The sequence below is a fragment of the Harpegnathos saltator genome, unplaced genomic scaffold (genome assembly GCF_003227715.2).
Source record: "Harpegnathos saltator strain DR-91 unplaced genomic scaffold, Hsal_v8.6 scaffold314, whole genome shotgun sequence".
Lineage (NCBI taxonomy): Eukaryota > Metazoa > Arthropoda > Insecta > Hymenoptera > Formicidae > Harpegnathos > Harpegnathos saltator.
In genome coordinates, this window is record NW_020230111.1 from 207,501 (window position 1) to 224,844 (window position 17,344).

At 36.3% G+C, this 17,344-nt stretch overlaps 1 protein-coding gene across 3 annotated transcripts in view; it reads left to right on the top strand.

The window, feature by feature from the left end:
* The window catches only part of Ire1 (serine/threonine-protein kinase/endoribonuclease Ire1), a 59,850-nt gene that overhangs the window by 24,337 nt on the left and 18,169 nt on the right, over positions 1 to 17,344 (top strand). For all 3 annotated transcript variants that reach the window (XM_025300009.1, XM_025300007.1, XM_025300008.1), the window contains exons 8-10: positions 10,379 to 10,713; positions 14,778 to 14,932; positions 15,038 to 15,324. In XM_025300009.1, the coding sequence (XP_025155794.1) occupies positions 10,379 to 10,713; positions 14,778 to 14,932; positions 15,038 to 15,324 (777 nt within the window). The remainder of the gene's footprint in view (positions 1 to 10,378; positions 10,714 to 14,777; positions 14,933 to 15,037; positions 15,325 to 17,344) is intronic.

A 17,344-nucleotide genomic window follows, 5' to 3' on the forward strand; every position in this document is an offset into this window, starting at 1 on the left:
TCGCCACGGACCTTATACTATCTCGGATCCTGGTGGATCGTATCGGTGGAACGCTGGGCGTCCGTTTAGCGTGTGCCGCCGGGTCTCGTAAAGTTCTCCCGGTGATGCGGTACAATATTTGGAGAATTACTCACCTGCTCTGGCCATACTATTCGGACTGGCTTTTCGCTCTTCTGGTTTTCTCGGTTCTACTCGGTCTTCCAGGTGGGTACTTCCTGCTATCCGTGGAGCTTTACTCCGAAGACTCTCGTTCCGAGACGACGACTCTCTGTCCCGATCTCGTCGAGAGAACGGGTTATATACCCTTTTAATTTCGTGAACGGGGGTACGCATACTCGGAAGGGGGTTATCCCCGAATTCCACGAATTTCACGCATGCGAATTTTGGGATTACCCCTTTTCGCTCCCCGTTCCCGACTTTTCTCGAGCGGACGAGCGATTGCTTGTATTAATTCGGCGCGCGAGCGCCTTAGTGCCGTGACACTGATAGATGGTGCGGTGCGGGGAAGGTGGCGGCGGTGTTCTGCCGTGCGGCGACCGGTCGTCGTCGCCAACACAGTCGTAACGGGATCAGAGTATTCTTGTCCACCGTTACATGATTAAAAAAGTATTACGAGAGGAACTGGGAAGTATTAAACAAGAGCTAGGAGAATTGAAAAGAATGATGCAGGAAGTAACATGTGGACCATTAGTAGGAAAACAAAAAAGCTATAGCGAAATAGCTAAAGAAAAGGAAAAGGAAAATATTATAATTGTCAAACCTAAAGTACAGCAAGAAAATGAAGAAAGAAGAAAAGGAATAAAAGAAAAAGTGGATATCAAAAACATGGATATGGAAATAACAAAGTTAAAGAAAGGAAATAAGGGGTCGATAATTATGGGCTGTGAGACTAAACAAGAAATGGAAAAATTAAAAAATATAGTTCAAGATAAGTTGGGAGAGGACTGCAGGGTTACTGAAGTTGAGATAGCAAGAATGAAACCAAAAATAAAAATAATTAATATTGAAGAAGAAGAAATGAAATTAAATAAGAATGATTTAGTACTTACAATTAAGAAACAGAATAAAATCAACGTAAATAATGAAGGGATTCATATGAGAGTACTAAAAAAATAGTTAAAAATAATGAGAGGCAACCAGAAAGAAAATCATATGAAGGAGGGTCTGTAATAATTAAAACAGATGAAGAAACCCATGAAGATATATTAAACAAGGAGAGACTGAATATAGGATGGAAAAAATGTCGTGTTTTCAACCACATTAATGTTAAAAGATGTTACAATTGTTGGGGTTATCACCATATTGCAAAGAAGTGTACACGTAGTGAAACATGTCATAAATGTGCAGAAGGTCATAAAGACAAGGACTGTACAACGTCAAAGAAGAAATGTATAAATTGTATGTTTAAAAACAAAACATATTACCTGAAGATAAGAGATGATCATGATGCATTTGATCCGCAATGTCCAACATTTAAGAGAGCGATACAGGAGGAGAAGATGAGGACCGGATGAGAAGATGATAAATAGCAAATAAGGAAAGGAGAGGAGATCATAATGTATACGAATGCGCAGAGTTTGGTGATGCACAAGGATGAGATGGAACATCAAATTATGAATGCAATGAATCCAGCGGTTGTAGCATTATCTGAAACTAGACTGACAGGTCATGATGACTGACAGGAATATTGAAGATAGTGAGGTAAATGTGTAGGGATATATTGTAATAAGATGTGATGCTAAGAAGAAAAACACGGGAGGGGCTGCTTTGTATGTAAGAAGTGACATTGCATACCGGATAGTTTTGACAGAAAAGTTAGTGTCGAATTGCTGGTGTGTAGCTATAGAATTGAAGGAGAAATCATATAAATGTGTAATTATGGTGATATATCACTCACCAAGTGCATCACACGGAGATTTCGTAAAATTTCTAGAAGGTATAGTGGAAGAGTTAATAATTAGGAGAGATTGTATTGTAGGTGATTTTAATATAGACATTGGAATAGACTCATTCTATTCAAAGAAAATACAAACAACAATGCATGGCTTGGATATGAAACAGTATGTAGATGGTCCAACAAGAATCACGAAGGATAGTCGAACAACCATAGATTTGCTTTTTTCGAACAGCAAGGTACATGTAAATGTGATTCACAAGCCTAAAATAACGGACCATGCGTGGCTACGATTGAACCTGAATGCAGCAAAGATCGAAAATATATAGGGTATAGAGAAAAAGTATAGGGAATTTAACGTGAGAAATTATAATAACTTTAATATGGAGGAATTTAATAAATTGATAGAAAATGGAATACATAGACTACGATGTACGGATATAAACAACAAAGGCAAAGGAATTTGTCGACATTATAATAAATGCGCTGGACGCTACAGCACCTAAGAAACAGTTTAGAATCAGGAAAGCAAGGGAGGGGAAGTGGTACTCAAATGAAATAAGAATAACAGCACATAAAGGGATAAGGCGTACAGTAAAGCGTTGTATGAGGATAATGACCAAAATTGGTTGAAATTTAAGAATGAAAGAAACGCAGTGGTCCAATTAATTAGAAAGAAGGAAAAAGAATATTATGAAAATACAGGGTGTTCCATTTTAATCCGGCCGGCTGAATAAAATTCGAGGATATTTTCCAGAAAAAAATGTTGCTCAGTTCTAAGGGGGACATTCGATGCCATCAACAATTTTGACCTCGAGTGAAGGTTTCAAGGTCATTCGAGGTCAACTTTTTTTTCTTAAATGGGAACCTCTATTTTTCACATCGGCAATCGATTCTACGTAAAAAAAAAATGAAACTTTTGTCTGAAGCATTTTTTTTTATAACGCAAACTAATTTCACTTATTCAGCCTCCAAAATTGAAATTTTCAAACTTTCTGAATTTTTTTCTCGAGAATGGTGGGGTTTGGGGGGAAATTGCAGAAGACACAAAGTTCTTGGAATGCTGCAAGGAATTCACTCGAATTTTCGCATAGTTGATCGTGCACTTTTTTCCGCCAATGTTCTACCTGTCAGGAGGTACCTCGAAAAAAGTGCACGATCAACTATGCGAAAATTCGAGTGAATTCCTTGCAGCATTCCAAGAACTTTTTGTATAGATTGTATAGATTGTATATAATATTTAGAAAATAATGGCATAATAACTGAACACCAGGTTTTAAGAAAAAGTATTCGTGTGAAACAGCGATTCAAACAGTAATTGATGAATGGAAACTAACAATTAGCGAAGGGAAAATGGTAGGAGTAATCTTTATGGATCTTAAACGAACCTTTGAAACAATAGATAGGAACAGATTAATAGAGAAATTATATCAATATGGAATAAGAGGTACTGTATTAAAATGGTTTAGATCATACTTGGGAAATAGAACGCAACAGGTTCGGTTTAATAATAAGTGGACTGGGTTAGGAAGTACAGTATATGCAGTTCCACAGGGATCTGTATTAGGACCCTTGTTATTTGTTGTATATATTGTTGCGCCCTTGCGCAAGAAAAATAACACGAAATTAACAAAACGAAAGAAGCTTTATTTTAATACGTCCGTTCGTCTTGACAAGACTAGGACGACTCTCTTTCATCTCTTCTTATTTCCTTTTATTTATTAAACAACCTGCTTGACAACAACAGCTGTCAAACAATCTCTACTCGATTCCTTTGCAGTCCACTCCCAGGAGCGTGGACGTGTGTAGTTGGCCCCGCACTTTTCGAATTTTGTATTCTTTCGATTTGTGCTACATTGTGCTACGTTTGTGCCGTATTGTGCCGCAATCCGCAACTCTGTAACTCAAACCGTATTCAAGAAAATTACATTTTTAATAAGAAAAACTAAATTTTTGGTAGCATCACACTTTTCGAATTTTGAGTTTCTCTTTACTGTGCCGTATTGTGCTATGTTTGTGCTGATCTGTACCGCAAACGCGAGATCGATAACTTTAATAACAATGAAGAAATTAAATAAAAACGAAATTATACTAGCCCCGCACTTTTGCCCAAATAAATCCAACTTTTTTTGTGAGATTGGTACTAATTTGTGCTATGTTGTGCCGAAGCTTGATATCTGCTTCCGTTTAGTACATAAAAAATATTGAAATTAAAATATAAAATTAAAAATAATTATTTTTACAATATATTTATCAAACTTCTGCGAGTTGTGCTGAGTTGCGCTACTCGAATACAATAAAAATATGCACAAACATTTTTCAAAAACTACATGGGTCAAAAAATATTCTATTGGAAGTGGTGGGGGTTAACAAACAATTTCACATTTTTGAATTTCTGAAAATTGTGCTGCATTGTGCTGACGAAGTACAATATTTTTTCCTAATGACAAAATGTCGTCAAACTAATAGATACCGCAGCATAGGTAACAAAGGGGAACAGATTTTAGGAATTAAAAGCTTCACACCCTCATAATTTCTAAACCGTGACAGATAATTAAATTCTGCGAGTTGTACTGAGTTGTGCTACTCGAATACCATAAGAATATACACAAATATTTTTGAGAAAGCACATGGGTGAAAAAATATTCTATTGGAGGTGGTGGGGGTTAACAAACAATTTCACATTTTTGAATTTTTGAAAATTGTGCTGTATTGTGCTGACGAAGTGCAATATTTTTTCCCAATGACAAAATGTCGTCAAACTAACAGATACCGCAGCACAGGTAATAAAGGGGAACAGATTTTAGGAATTAAAAGCTTCACACCCTCATAATCTCTAAATCGTGACAGATAATTAAATTCTGTGAGTTGTACTGAGTTGTACTACTCGAATACCATGAGAATACACACCCAAATATTTTTGAAAAACTACATGAGTGAAAAAATATTCTATTGGAAATGGTGGGGGTTAACAAACAATTTCACATTTTTGAATTTCTCAAAACTATGCTGCACTGTGCTGACGAAGTGCAATATTTTTTCCTAATGACAAAATGTCGTCAGACTAACACATATCGCAGCACAGGTAACAAAGGGGAACAGATTTTAGGAATTAAAAGCTTCACACCCTCATAATCTCTAAATCGTGACAGATAATTAAATTCTGTGAGTTGTGCTGAGTTGTACTACTCGAATACCATAAGAATACACACCCAAATATTTTTGAAAAACTACATGAGTGAAAAAATATTCTATTGGAAATGGTGGGGGTTAACAAACAATTTCACATTTTTGAATTTCTCAAAACTATGCTGCACTGTGCTGACGAAGTGCAATATTTTTTCCTAATGACAAAATGTCGTCAGACTAACACATATCGCAGCACAGGTAACAAAGGGGAACAGATTTTAAGAATTAAAGCTTCACACCCTCATAATTTCTAAACCGTGACAGATAATTAAATTCTGCGAGTTGTGCTGAGTTGCGCTACTCGAATACCATAAGAATACACAAATATTTTTGAAAATCTACATGGGTGAAAAAATATTCTGTTGGAGGTGGTGGAAGTTAACAAACAATTTCACATTTTTGAATTTCTGAAAACTGTGCTGCATTGTGCTGACGAAGTGCAATATTTTTTCCTAATGACAAAATGTCATCAGACTAACAGATACTACAGCACAGGTAACAAAAGGGAACAGATTTTAGGAATTAAAAGCTTCATACCCTCATAATTTCTAAACCGTGACAGATCGAATTATCGAATCGAAGTATCGAATTTTAATAATGATGTTAAACATTCAACGAAACGTTCTTTAAATGGTGAAAAAAAAATAGAAATATCACAGCGTCTCGCGGCAGGTACATTATCAGCTACGATATGGCGACGACAGGAAGTTACCAAAGTAATGAATTTATATGACTCCGAACCACCACATTTATATAAAGCTTCCACTTTGAGAAAGGCAAAACAGGAGAGACAAGATATAAATTTACAAATAAAGGGATCCTGTGTATTTTCTAATTTGCAAACTATGAAATATTCCAATCATGCAGGTTCTATTCACGGTATAGGATATGACCCATTTTTTATTCATTATTGGTCAGCTGAGCAGATAGCTGTTTATTTAGAACACCATGACATAATTTATGTTGATGCAACCGGGTCGTTAGTTAAAAAATTAAAACTACCTAATGGAGAACAATCTTCTCACATTTATCCTTATCAAGCTGTCACAAATACTACCACATATAAAATCCCAATACTCCAAATGTTAAGTACCGTTCAACATGTTAATGCTATCAAATATTGGCTGAACGAATTTTTAAGAATTGGATCGATTAAGACAGCAGGATTTCCTATTCCTCGTTCAGTAGTATGTGACTTTGATATGGCCTTACTAAATGCTCTCGCGAAAGCATTTGGACAGTGCTACAATTTAAAACATTATTTGACGACTTGTTTTACTTTAATTTTAAACGAAAATACTATAGAAAAGCCAAAATGTTTTATACGCCTCGATATTTGCCACTATATGCATTCCGTATCGAGATGGAAATGTTTGTCGGAAATAAATCCGAAAGTAAAAAAATTTTATATGCGAGCTATGGCTTTATCAACGAAACAGGTAGATTTTTCTCGTTTTGTGGAATTAGCAAAATGTATTATTATTTTATCCCTCAATGAAGAAATTGGAAGCAACATTGAAGAAAACAATTCAGCAGCCGAATCTGCACGCAGACTTATCACCGATTATATAAAAGGCGTAGAATATGTGGCATCAAATGATAATGATGACAAACGCATACAAAATGAAGAAATTGATATTGAAATAAAAAATTGCAACATTTCATTGTGGTCGTATAATTTATTCCAAGAATGTCAGAAAACGGTAACGGAATCAACAGCAGAATGTGATATAGCAAATCCATATTATGCACCGTACTTAGGCAAAAGATTAAAAACATTTTTTTCTTATTTTCCATTATATACAAGTGTAATGATTCCTATTTTTGGATATGGACAGATAAATGAAAGTTCCTCAGCTGTGGAATCTGAGATGAACGATATTAAACACGTTTTATTAAAAAATATATCCCGACCAATGAGAGCGGACAAATTTGTAACTACTCATCTAAAATCATTTACGGGTAGATCGCTATTAGCTATGGCGTCACGTGAGTCATCGCAGTCTGCTGAAAAAAATCATCAAAATATAGAAAATAATTTACCTGAAAATGCATTAAAATTTCCCAATTATGCTTCAAGAAACAAAATTAAGAACTTCCTCTGATACTTCTTTACATATTACAGCAAAAAATTTAAATTCGGAAGAAAATGACTCAAATTTTGACGAAACAAACGATTTAAATCTGGAACATAATTGGAGAAATAAAAACAGGACAGATAACTAAAAGAAAAACGTATTTGGATAATTGCCCGGATTGGGATGTAAGCAATTTGAAAAATACGAAGATAGGAATTGCCAATTTACAAAATGGTAATATATGTTCCTTATTATCCATTAATAAAAAAAGAATAGTCGTTAGCAATACGTGTGGTTTTGACAGTATTGCTTGTATAATTGCATGTGGATGCATAAATAAAATCTACAAACAGATTGTCCAATCGTCTAATAGTAACATCATGCAGTTTATTAAATATTTTTTAGAACATGGTTGCAATCAAAAGACATAAATTAAGAGCTGAAATATTAATGAGTATTGATAATTTTATTTCGAAAACCGATAAAAACGTCATATCTATAGATTGTTTTTCAAGCATAGAGAACATGGCTCAATATACCTTCAAAAACAATCCTAGTTATACAGAGATTAAAAAATGCAATGTATGTTCAAAGAATAATGAGCGAAATTCTGTAATTGTCCCAATTAACGTCGACGTCATTAAAAAACACGGATTTAATGAAATATCTAAAGCGATCTTAAACGCTATTCCATACAATATATCAATTTGTTGCAACTAAATAATGAACAAAAGTTGACATTATGGTGCATAAATTTTTATCGAATGCGACTTAGAACCAGAACACATGCAGGTATTATATAGTCTTGGTGAGTTTGCGACAAACATCCAGCTTGCGACAAGTTCTTTCACATTAGCCGGAGTAGTAACTCGTTATGGAGGTGTTGGAGAACGTTGCGGACATTACGTGGGTTATTCTTATCAAGGATCACAATCGGTCGAATTTGATGACTTAATAAAAAAATGTTAAATATAGGACGAAGGAATTTAAAATAAATCCCCATTTATTAATTTATATTACAAGCGACGCGGATTAGACTTTTGTATATAGTTTTGTTAACCTTGTATATAGTTTAGTTTAGTTAGTTTAGTTATTAAGTTTAGTTTAGTTAACACAGTTTTAAAATATATAAAATAAAAAAATATCTAACATTTAAAAAATACAAAAAAAATTTAAAACAAAAATACAAAAAATATAAGATTATATAAAATGCATATAAAAAAACAAACAAAAGATGAAGTACAAATACATCGACCTGGTCGATTTCGAGATTGCGTTATCTGATTTCATTGCTCCGGAAGAGAAAATTCTTCCCAACGCGGAGGCGTCGGAGTTTGTGATCGACCAAATGTTCACTATTAACAAATTTTCGTATTCCGCTCTCTCTCTCTCTCTCTCTCTCTCTCTCTCTCTCTCTCCTCTCTCTCTCTCTCTCTCTCTCTCTCTCTCTCTCTCTCTCTCTCTCTCTCTCTCTCTCTCTCTCTCTCTGTCTCTGTCTCTGTCTCTGTCTCTGTCTCTGTCTCTGTCTCTGTCTCTGTCTCTGTCTCTGTCTCTGTCTCTGTCTCTGTCTCTGTCTCTGTCTCTGTCTCTGTCTCTGTCTCTGTCTCTGTCTCTGTCTCTCTCTCTCTCTCCTCTCTCTCTCTCTCCTCTCTCTCTCTCTCCTCTCTCTCTCTCCTCTCTCTCTCTCCTCTCTCTCTCTCCTCTCTCTCTCTCCTCTCTCTCTCTCCTCTCCCTCCTCTCTCTCTCCTCTCTTTCTCTCTCTCCTCTCTCTCTCTCTCTCTCTCTCTCTCATTTTTACCTCTTATATTTTAGCAATATTCTACTTTCTCTTACTCTCTGTGGCTTACTCTCTCGCACTTGCTGCTTTCTGCTTTTTCAGCGCGCTCGTATCGCCTCTGGTGTCGGAAAAGTGAGATGCACAAATCCCCTCTCCTTTGTGGTTGAGCGTTTCTTATTTTCTGACTGAATCGAAATTTTTTCGTGATTTGTATTTATTTTAAAATATTTACATTTAGAGATAACATTTAGTACACGAAAAGCACAAGGACACTTTCCTTCCTATTTTTTGAGGCCGAATTAATTGGGACTGAGAAAACTTCCATCAATTTAGCCATTGCTGAGATATGAATATCTCGTTTCAACTCGCAGTTTCGCACGGCGAACAAAGGCACGGTATACTGCGCTCCGTTCGGGAGCATCTTTGTTGCGTTTGGACTTGAACTGGCGCGAGGCACTATCGTGCCTTTTGATTGGGAGTTCCATTCAGAATTTTTATATTGATTTTGACTGGACTTTTCAAGATTATCCCAAAGTCAATTTCATAACGTCAGTAAATAGATCCTTTGAAGTCATACAAGTTTTATCTGAAACATTTTTCTCCAGAATGTCGCGTTTACGGAAAAATCAAGTGACCTGAATGGTCTAGAACAGAACTCGGCAAAATGTGCACGCGACGGCCAATTTTCGACTATCTCCGCCCACCGCTATTCCCTTTACCTCGCCAGTCCGCGTGCTGCCTACAAGCTGCTCGAGTCTCAGGAGCGTGTTTCCAATAGTTTTCCACGTTACCCATGAAGTACTATTGTTGACGCGTTTTTTTTTTAAGTGGTATCCCCAGTAAGCCTAATCCACTGATGACTGTAACAACCCGTAACTAATTGAACAGAAGCGAAATAAAATATGTTAAATGAAGAATATTCAATTCGATTTTCGTCTTTTATTGATAAGAGTGGAAATGTCAATTTGGATATTGCATGTAGCGAGCCGCATAAGACGTGGTAAGGAATCGTCGCTTAAAGAAGAACACTTCTCATTTTTTATAAATCATTTCTTCATTTTTGAAAAATAAAGAGGCCTACTGGAGATACCACTGGAGATACAAAAAAAACGGGTCAACAATAGTACCTCATGGGTGACGTGAAAACTATTGGAAACACGCTCCTGAGGCTCGAGCGGCTTGTGGGCAGCGCGCGGAGCGGCGAGGTAAAGGGAATAGCAGTGGGCGGAGGTAGTCGAAAATCGGCCGTCGCGTGTACATTTTGCCGAGCTCTGGTCTAGAACACCCCGTATATGTATACATAAATGGTATAAAACACTCCGTATATGCATACATACGTATAAGTATGTAGAAGTATCTATAAGTGTATATTACAATATAATGATGTACATTTATGTGACATTTCTAATTTTTGTAATCTTACCACATTCTTTCACACAGATCATTATAATATACATACAGAATATAAAACACAGAATCAGCCTCTTCAAATAACCGGACGATCTGACCCAATAATTGAATCTTCAACATTGAACGTTACTGGTACTAATGTATCTATCGCCGTGCAGGCAGATATGCCAAACAATATAGTGCAGTCAGAAAACCAGCAGAATTGGCAGAAGATTATAACGAAAACTTATAACGCCACCAAATCGTGGATAAATCAGCAAGAGGATAAGGCTTTAAAATTAACTTTAATTATACTTATAGGATGTATTATTGTAATGTTGTGGTACATAAGCACACAAATTAAGGGATATCAGCAGTTGTCGCAAGTATGATATACTCTCTCTCTTTATCTCTCTCTTACATGTACACATCACACACACACACACACACATATACATGTATCCCATCTTAAATACTGTAGGTAAATATCTCGAAAAAATATAAAAAATGCGGAAAAACGTTTCACACAAAAGTTAATTGGTTTGAAAAGAGATATGACATTTTGTATACAGATCACAATATTTTCGAGATATTCACTGATTATCAATTTTCTAAAATGGGAACCCCAATTTTGTTCATATCATTTTCTACCAATGAGTTTGAATAACTTTTATTTGAAACATTTTTTTATTTGTCTAATATTTTTTAGAGATATTTAAAGAAAACTTAATAACTTTTTCAATATTTAACTTGTGATATTTCGCTGTTTGTCATAAGAAAAAGTGGTACTAGATTTTTTATTCTATTTGTCAACAATACATTGTTACAATAGCGCCTTTTGTTAATTTGATGGTTTTGAGATTTCCAAAGATCGATAAGTTAACAAAAGGGCATTATTATAACAATATATTTTTGAGACCAAATAAAGTAAAAAAGTCAAGTACAATCCTTCTCTCTTTCTCCCTGTCTCTCTCTTTCTCTCCCTCCCCCTCTCTCTGCCTTTCTTCCCTCCCCCTTTCTCCCCTGACCATTTCTCTTCCCCTCTATCCCTCTGTCCCTCCATCTCTCTCCCTCCCTCCCTCTCCCTCCCTCCTTCCCTTCGGCACCAGCATAGGACGGAGTCCCGCGCCTATGTACGGCACTGCGCAGTGTATTATCGTGCGCGCCATTGGTCGACTTTCCTCGTTAATAACTTTGTTATTAATGGTCGGAAGAAAAAATGGAAGAGGAATTTTCGACTCAGAATTTTAGTCTCTCTCACACCCCCAAAGGATAATCGTGTGTTTTGAGACATTCTGTATATGTATATACAGGGTGGTCCATTTTAATAGACAATTGGAAATATTTTGTCAGGTAAGCCAGATCGCGAAAAATATTTCAAACAAAAGTTATAGGGTTCAGAGGGAGGCATCTGACGGGGATCTCAGCATGATCTTGGATCGTCGTTTGAAGGTCACATAAAGGTCAACTTTAAAATCCTAAATAGAACCCCACATCTTTTTACTGCATATTCTTACAGCCCTTGTCGAGACGTTTTCGAAACACTATCTACTTTTGTCTTTTGCGTAAACCATTCTCAAGATATAAAGCTTCAAAGTTGATATTCCGCCGGCATTCGCATTACTCGATATACACCGCGGAGAGATTGCTCGGTCGGATTTGTACATCATAGTTTACTTTCCTTCGGGAATCACCTCGATGCCACTTTCTCTCATCGATGGATAGGTCGGGATAGTCCAATTTGATGTCCACCAAAATCACCCGATCTTACTCTTCCAGATTTTTATCTGTGGAGATTTTTGAAAGACGCAGTGTTCTGTCAACCGCCAATGATGCGATAGGATAATGATGATATGAGAATAGGATATGATGGATCACATCAGAAATGCGTGCCGAGCGATACCAGCAAACATTCTTCTGAAACTCGTCGAAAGTTTCGAGAAGCGAGTTCGAGTGTGCCGAGCTGTCAGTGACGACGTTTTCGAGCATCTATAATGAATGAGCCCTCCCCCCCTCCCCGCCACACACACACACACACACACACACACACACACACACACACACACACACACACACACACGCACACGCACACACATACACATACACGCACACACACGCACACGCACGCACACACGTACGCACGCACACGCACACACACACACACACACACACAAAATCGACCCTTTTTAGGGCCACTATGATGTATAAATTCGACCGAGCAATCTCCTCGCAGTGTACATTGGGTAATGCGAATACCGGCGGTATGGCAACATTGAAGCTTCATATCTTGAGAATGGGTTACGCAAGAGATAAAAGTAGGGAGTGTTTTGAAAACGTCTCAACAAGGGCTACAAGAATATGTAATAAAAAATGGGGGGGATTTGGGATTTTAAAGTTGACCTTTACGTGACCTTCAAACGACAATCCAAGGTCAAGCCAAGATCACCATCAGATGTCCCCCTCTATCCTGCACCTTTTGTTTGAAACATTTTTCGCGATCTGGTTTATCTGATGAAATATTTCCGATTGTCGATTAAGATGGACCACCCTTATATATATACAGGGTGTTCAAAAAGTTCCGGTACGGCCGGGTAACTCTTGAAATATTGGTTATCGTAAAAAACTTCGATAAAAGTTGTAGGAAATAAAAAAAGATATTCAGTGATGACTTTGATCTTTGAGCTTCAGGCAACCTCCAAGGTCATATGTAGGCCAACCCCGTTTTTTCACATAGAAACATGTATTTTTGATAGCGGAAATTGAAAGAGCATAAAAATTACATCTAGATATGTCCTTAGTCATGTTGACCTTTGATCTCTAGAGGTCGTTTTAAGATCTTTGAACCTTACACTTCCATAAGTTACGGTACGGCCGGATAAATCTGGAAATATTGGTTGTCATAAGAAACTTCCTTGATAAAAGTTGCAGGGAATAAAAAAAAGGTATTCAATGGTGACTTTGACCTTTGACCTTAAAGTAATTTTCAAGGTCAAATAAAGGTCAATCCCGTTTTTTCAAATAAAAACGTTTTTGATAGCGGAAATCGAGAAAGCGAAAAAAATTATGTCCAGATATGTCCTTAGTCATGTTGACTTTTGAGCTCTAGATGTCATTTCAAGGTTACCTCAAGATCAAAGGTCAAGATCACCATTGAATACCTTTTTTTATTCCCTGCAACTTTTGTCGAAGAAGTTTTTTACGATAACCAATATTTCAAGAGTTCCCCGGCCTTACCGGAATTTCTTGAACACCCTATATATGTATATGTACATAAGGGTGGTTTAAAAATTTGGAAACAGCTAATTATTTCTGAAAGTAGCGGTTCTGTAGGAAAATGTTTCAGACAGAAGTTATAGGGTTTTAAGTAACGCATTACATAGCTATATTATTATGACCTAGAAGGGTGTTGTCAAGGTCACATAAAAATCACTTTAAATTTTTTAATTGGAAATCCACATTTTTTATTACATACTCTTATAACTTTTCTTGAGAGCTTTCCAAGACACTATATTTAAGTTATTTTCTATGAAGTACTTTCCGAGTTATGAGTCTTGAATGTTAGGGAACCGTCGGCATTAGCATTACCTAAGGTGTACCGTATGGAAGTTGCACGGTTGGATTAATAAAAAATAGGGGTTTCCAATTAAAAAATTTAAAGTGATTTCTATGTGACCTTGACAACACCCTTCATGGTTATAATAGTATTGCTATGTAATGCGTTACTTAAAATCCTATAACTTTTGTCTGAAATATTTTCCTACAGAACCGCTACTTTCAGAGATAATTAGCTGTTTCCAGACTTTTAAACCATCCTGTATACAGGGTGTCACATAATCGTAACTCACCAACTCCATAGGAGCGTAGAGCTAAGCGAGAGGAACGAAAAAGTCTTGTTCCATTTAGCGATATCATGTATAGTTTTTTTAGTAATAACCGCGTAAAGTTTGGCATTGATCACGCCCATCGCGGCCTATAGACGCTCCGCGGCAAGCTGTGTATGTCGAGACTGAGCGGTAACACGTCTTGCACTAACCTTCGCGATGGCCTCAAAACACCAAGACGCCATCGCGACGGTCAACGCGAGACGCGTTACCGCTCAGTCTCGACGCAGACACAGTCTATAGGCCACGATAGGCGTGACCAATGCCAAACTTTACGCGGTTATTACTAAAAAACTATACAAGATATCGCTAAATGGAACAAGACTTTTTCGTTCCTCTCGCTTAGCTCTACGCTCCTATGGAGTTGGTGTGTTACAATTATGGGACATCCTGTATAGTGTGTACATTTAGTGTGTACGTTTATAGTTTTTCAAAAGCGGTCAATTTTAAAAATAAGTAGTAAAAGTTTGTATATTTTTCATCTTTGAAAAAGTGAAAGTTAAATAATTTTATAATCTATAAGTTTTAATGATATTTTCACTAAAATTTTTATTATATTGCTTGTTTAGGGTTCGCGCGAAAATAGTCGCACAAGCTACTCTAATAAAGATAGCTTATCTATTATACCAGAAGATATTGGAGAGGGCTTAGTGAGAGTAGGAAAGATTACATTCGACACAAGACAGGTCTTAGGCAAAGGATGTGAAGGAACATTTGTGTACAAGTAATCATATTTTCAACTTGTAATATTTATGAGCGAAACAGGAAGGCAGTCTAGAAATATATTTTTATATGGAAAAAATTTATTTAGTTTTGTTTTTTTGTTTAGAGGTCAATTTGATGGTCGTGCTGTAGCCGTAAAACGTCTATTGCCGGACTGTTTTATGTTTGCTGATCGAGAAGTGACCTTGTTGAGGGAATCAGATGCACACGCAAATGTAGTTAGATATTTTTGTACTGAACAGGATCGTATGTTTAGATATATTGCTTTAGAGTTAGCTGAAGCTACATTGCAAGATTACGTGGTGGGCAAATATAATAAGGAGAAAATATCAGTAAAGGATATTTTATATCAGGCAACATTCGGCTTAGCGCATTTGCACTCTTTGGATATTGGTAAGTCTGATGAGAAATAAAATTGCAAATGTTTTTTTTATTAATTTTATTGGGTCTTGGATATGTTGTAAAGTAAAATAAATAAACCTCCGGTTTAGGGGAGGCAGCTGCAATGACACTGATCTTGACATATGTTGTCAAGGACACCTCGCGTAACATTCAAGAGGTTTTAGCTGTCATTGTCATTTGTTAAAATGTTATTAACAAAAGAAGTTTCATTAATAGAACGTAATTTTTCGGCACTGTATACATTTAACATCTAAAACTTGTAGGAGGTTACTTTGGAACGCAGTATGTATAAGCGGTGGAAGGTCTCCGCCCACACTCTCTCCCTAAGAAAATCCTAATTTGACCTAACTTCTTGTATTTTTATATATTGTTGGACGTTGAAAAGGTTAAAACCTTTAAAACCCACGCCCAACAATAAAAAAACAATAAGTTAGGTTAGGTTAATACTTTGACTCACGTATAATTCACTGAGCCAGCAGTTATCGGCCGAACTCACGAATACGTGAGTTCGCTGAGCTTGCGTTTACCGGCTGACTTCACGTATATGTAGGTTGATTTAGTTATTAGCTGGCATTGATTGTTGTCAAAGTATTAAGTTTATATATATACAGGGTATCCCATTTTATTTTTGACAGTCAAATATCTTGAAAAATATGGAAGATATGGAAAAATGTTTCAGACAAAAGTTGTATGGTTTCAAGAGGGATATAAAATAACTATATCAGTTTGTTTACAGATGGCATCACTTTTAAAATATCTACTGATCATTACTTTTTTTAAATGGAAACCCCAATTTTTTATTATGTTATCTTTTTTATCAATTAATTTGAACAATTTTTGTCTGAAACATTTTTTATTTGCCAAATATTTTTTTAGATATTTTAAGAAAACTTGGCAACTTTCAATATTTAACTTACAATATCTCGCTAACTGTTTGTCGGAAGAAAACATGGTATTAGACTTTTTTACTCTACTTAATCTCAAGAATATATTGTTACAATGGCATCCTGATTTTTGTTAATTTGATGATTTTAAAATATCTAAAAATTCGAAAAGTTCTGGAAATACATTAAAGACAAAGTTTTTTCGGAACAACCTACAACTGTAGAAAATATGATAGACCGTATCTGAAAAGCATGCAGAAATATTAATGCAGGTGTTCTTCAAAAAGTTAGGGACGATTTTCGATATAGACTGGAGCTATGCATACAAATAAATAGCCAGATTTTCGAAGTAATTAAACGCAAGTCCAGATCTTCCGTTGACTGACTAGATCGTTTACCGATCTTGTCTTGTAAATTAAAAAGTATTTAACAAAAAGGTACTTTATTATAGGTACCATCTTATGTCCGTCTCAAAACCATACAACTTTTGTCTAAAACATTTTTCCATCCGAGCATTTTCTGCAATGATAATCGAGGTGCACTATTAAAATGGGACACCATGTATACAGGGTGTTCCGTAAGTCGACGTTAATCGCTCGAGAAATGAATAGGGAACCACAAACAAGAAAGAAAGTTGATACAAACATAAGTCCAAAAATGCGTTGTTTTCGAGTTATCGCCATTTTTATGTTAAAATTTGAAATTGCTTTGCTTTCGAATTTTTTTGGTTTTGGACTTTCGATAGTTTTTATGAGTTTCAAAACACAACCAAAGTCAAATAAAAGTTGCGGGCTGCTTTAGCACTACCCTGGATGCACGGCGTGGAGGTACAGCCCGCTTAGCATCCCTTGGCAGAGATCAGGACCCCACAGTTCGTCACTCCTGTGGTATTTAGTGACTCCAAACTCTGTCGTGTGTATGTATGTGTGTATGTGTGTGTGTGTGTGTGTGTGTGTGTGTATGTATGTGTGTGAGTGAACGTAAAAATTATATGAAGTGTTCGAAATGACCTCTTTCTGCATGAATGCAGGCTCTAAGCCTTCTTTCTAAGGAGTCCCGAACTCTTTGTAGCACTTCCGGATTTTCTCTAATGTTTCGAACACCTCATAATTTTTACGTTCACTCAC